This window comes from Chiloscyllium plagiosum, chromosome 10 (genome assembly GCF_004010195.1).
Source record: "Chiloscyllium plagiosum isolate BGI_BamShark_2017 chromosome 10, ASM401019v2, whole genome shotgun sequence".
NCBI lineage: Eukaryota > Metazoa > Chordata > Chondrichthyes > Orectolobiformes > Hemiscylliidae > Chiloscyllium > Chiloscyllium plagiosum.
The window spans coordinates 77,185,815-77,190,056 of NC_057719.1; the positions used below are offsets into that span (position 1 = coordinate 77,185,815).

The following is a 4,242-nucleotide window of genomic DNA, read 5'->3' on the forward strand; positions in this document are numbered from 1 at the left end:
CTGCCAGAGGAAGTGGTGGAGGCTGGTACAATTGCAACATTTAAGAGGCATTTGGATGGGTATATGAATAGGAAGGGTTTGGAGAGATATGGGCCGGGTGCTGGCAGGCGGGACTAGATTGTGTTGGGATATCTGGTCGGCGTAGACAGGTTGAACTGAAGGGTCTGTTTCCATGCTGTACATCTCTATGACTCTAATTGCCCCTAGTTACATTTCAAATACTGGTCCTGAATCTATTCTTCTGTCCCTCAAATTAAATGTAAAATTTAATCATATCATGATTACTTCTACCTGCTTTCACTGTGTGTAATTAATTAATCCCATCTCACTATGCAATACAAGATCAAGTATGCTGTTTGGTTGTGGAATGAAGAACATACTATTCTAAGAATCTATCTCAAAAACATTCTTTAAGTTCCCCATCAGGACTACCTTTGATCATCTGATATCTCCAGCCTACCTGTACATTAAAACTCCCCCTGATTAGTGGCATTTCTTTCTGAGCAATTCCCATTATTACTTTCTTGATAGTCCGTCCTACCATGTGGTATTTGGCACTGTCTGTCCTATTGTGATATTTGTTACGGTTCCTATATACCACCTCACCTTGATTTTTTTTCTCTTTTTTTATCCACAACTTCTATATCCTAGTTTCTTAAATTTTGGTTATTTCTCTATCATTCAAATACCATAATTAACTGGCAGAGCTTTGCCTTCACCTTTTCCTAGCTTCCTGCCCTTCCCAAGTGTCCGATACCATTTCAGTATTGAAATCCCAGTCGGTTATCCTGCTGCTGTCTCTGTCACAAATATTACATAATATCTACTTATTTCTATTTCTGCTACTGATTTGATGAAATGTGTAGCAATGCCACTGCAATGGTCTTGAAAGTGCAAGGATTAAAGATGGAGCCGAGAGTCCATGGTTCATTCAGAAAAGGTGCCATAGCCCCAAAACCAGTGCATTTTGTTTATGTTTTTGTACATTCTGATCTCTCTTCCTTAATTGCATCTGTACTCCTCAATTTTTATTTCATTTGCATTGTTAAAATATTATTTTTACTTTCTGTTTTACACATTCTAGTTTTAACTCTGTGATTGATAAAAGATTCCTCAACAGCCTTTCTATTGTGTACTTTGTTTCTTATTGATGGCAAATCCCTTGTAGAACTCGCCTTACATAAGAGATGTTGTAAAACTCACTCCTGACAAGCTTGCAAAACGGAGCAGATGTCATCAAATTTAGCACTCAGTGTTGCCCTTTGGTATTGAGAGCAAAATCACAATCAGCATTACGTTTAAAATTTCTTTTTGGGGGCAGCTTCAATCCAGAACATCCTTAACCAAAACCAACACTAAGACACAGTAATCTCCATGAACAAGTAATGTGTACATTTATTTTGCAATCAGATATGGAGAATTTAAATTATTAGCCTGAATGGAGACAGCACAGTTCCAGACAGAGCTGAAATTATCAGATGAGTAGCTCACTTCATTTTCAGTAATTGGCTTCAGGGGAGATGGTTAGTGAGTCGGGCCCATGATTGTTTCCAATCCTGCTTTAAAGAAAGTGCATCTCTGTTTTTTTGGATAGAGATTAAGGCAAGCTTGGTTTTTATACCTATCACATCTGATGCAATGCTGGAATAACCACCTGAGTGTAGCATGAGGAGACTGCTGGTACCCTTGAATATTTTGGAAAGGGGGGCGAAAGTTACAATCAGAATTTAGACCCTTTATTAATGATTTTGATGTTGTAGTGTCAGCCTTGATCATGCTTGTTTCCTTGTAGGCACGTACTGTCAACAGCGTGAGGTGGAAGCTATCACAGAAGGGGTTGAGGAAGATGAAGGATTCTGCTGTTGTGAGCCAGGCCACATCCCTCACATATTGTCGTTTAATGCTGCTTTTGGTCAGCGCTGGCTTGCTTGGGAAGTTCTAGTCACCAAGTATGTGCTGGAGGGCTACAGCATCACTGACAACAGTGCTGCATCCATGCTGCAGGTGTTCGATCTAAGAAAGATTCTCACAACTTACTATGTAAAGGTATGCATTTTGCACGTTGTCACCTCAACCACATTAACATTTTAACGTATAATAGCATTATCTCTGAACAATAATCCAGTGCTATTTAACAGTATATAGTTATTATGAAAAAGTAAGTGCTTCCATTTTTCATGGTTCTTGTACTTTATGGGATTTTCTGGTGGAATATATGGCAAGAGAACTAAAATTCCTGATCAGTCGAATTTCACTGTCCAAAAAGCTAACTAACTGTAGACCTTATCTTTCATGTTTTGTCATCTGTATCTTGGTTCACAAACCCATAGCTCTTGAGCAACTTGAGCAATTCTATATTGTTGTAATGTTATTGGACCTTGGTTTTATTCTGCATTCAGTCAAGCTGTATAAACCTGGATGTTCTTGATTGTGATGCTGGGTGACACTGAAACAGTGTTGAACTTTCTTTCCTGTTGATCACTAAAACAGTTTGCTAACAAAAATGATAAAAATATAATGGAAGAACAAAGTGGAAAAATGATAAAAGTAAATAATGAATTCATACTTATTTTCTTAAGTAACCTTGCTTTGAAGAATTCCTGTCTGTACTCAAATTAAGGTTCAAGCTATCATTGGTGCTTTTCTTATGCACTGACTTTCTTGGTTTGGTTCCCATTTGTTTTTGCAAGAAAATATACAGCAAAGTAGAAAATAAACTATTTGAATATACAGAACTACAAAGAAATTGAGTCAGGAGATGGAAACATTGTCACCTCCATTTTGTTTTAACCATTGCTTTCTCATTTTTAGAGTTCTGATATCTGGCCAATACAGTTATTATGACTCTGCTAAGCAGCAGGGTCTGTCTCGTCACCAGGGACACCACTTGCTGAGTTCATAGCTTCAGCTGTGCTGCTGTGAGGGCGCACCAAGAAGAGACCAAGCACTTGCCAGTCAGGCTAGATTAACAATGTTTGAGCTGCCAACAAGTTACAACGCATCCTTGGCAGAGATTTGAGTGCAAATTAAACCAGGTTGGTGCATTGGTAAATAAGAACCATGCAAGAGACAGGGAGAGAAAATAATGTCAAAGCTGGCCTCAACCAGTAAAAAGATATTGCTCAAGCTGTGCACAGTGATAGTGAGCTTATGTTTAGTTTGATACTGATTTTGAAGATGTTAGGAATGACCAATGTTAATGAAATTTTATTCATGTGCTTGCTATTTTGTGGGAAAAGTTACCCATGACTAATTTTAATGTCTTCATCCTCTGTCTTCATGTTTGCAACTAGAGTATTTTATTCTATGTAACGAGCTCTCCAAAGCTAGAGGATTGGCTTGCAAATGAAACCATGCAGGATGGACTTCGAGCATGTACTAGCCATAATTATGTCGATGTCGATCCCACCTTTAACCCGAACATTGATGAGGACTACGATCATAGATTGGCTGGAGTATCCAGGGAAAGTTTTTGTGGGGTTTATCTCAACTGGATCCAATATTGTGCTTCTCGAAGAGAAAAGGTATTAAAAGCAACACAAAACCTGGGTCGGGTAGTGAAAAGAGTTCCAAGAGTGTCTTTCAAAAAGAAAATTGATCAAGATGAAAGAGAATACGGATATATAGGGACAAAACAGGGGTTGGTAGCGAATAAGTTGCTTTTCAAAGGAGCATTGCAGGCTCAATGAGCTGAAAAGCCTCCTTTTAGCTGTGTACAGGTCTGTGGTTGTATTTCATTAAGCAAAAGGTCAGATTCTCTTGCATGATTCTTTTGCTTATATTACCTAGTCAATTTCTGCAACTGTATAATGCTGTGGGTAAGTCGCTACATATACTAAATTTAGCTGAGTCTACTACGAAGTGAGGTGATTTTTGGAATAAAACAAAGAACTGTGGATGCTAGAAATCTAAAACGAAAAAGAGTAATTGTGGATCATAGAGATGTACAGCATGAAAACAGACGCTTCAAAGTCTTGTCCATGCCAACCAGACGTCCTAAATTAGTCTCGTCCCATTTGCCAACACTTAGCCCATATCCCTCTAACAAGGGAAGTAAAGAAACATATAAAGTTAAAAGAGAAAAAGTATAACATAGCTAACATATCCCTCAACAAGGGAAGTAAAGAAACATATAAAGTTAAAAGAGAAAAAGTATAACATAGCTAAGATAAGTGGGAAAACTGAGGACTGGGAAGCTTTTAAAGAGCAACAGAGGATTACTAAGAAGAAAATACGCAGAGG

General features: G+C 38.2%; 1 protein-coding gene across 4 annotated transcripts in view; it reads left to right on the forward strand.

Moving 5' to 3' along the window:
- The window catches only part of pcnx1 (pecanex 1), a 279,895-nt gene that overhangs the window by 236,078 nt on the left and 39,575 nt on the right, over window positions 1-4,242 (forward strand). For all 4 annotated transcript variants that reach the window (XM_043698139.1, XM_043698140.1, XM_043698143.1 and 1 more), the window contains 2 exons: window positions 1,793-2,046; window positions 3,294-3,524. In XM_043698139.1, the coding sequence (XP_043554074.1) occupies window positions 1,793-2,046; window positions 3,294-3,524 (485 nt within the window). The remainder of the gene's footprint in view (window positions 1-1,792; window positions 2,047-3,293; window positions 3,525-4,242) is intronic.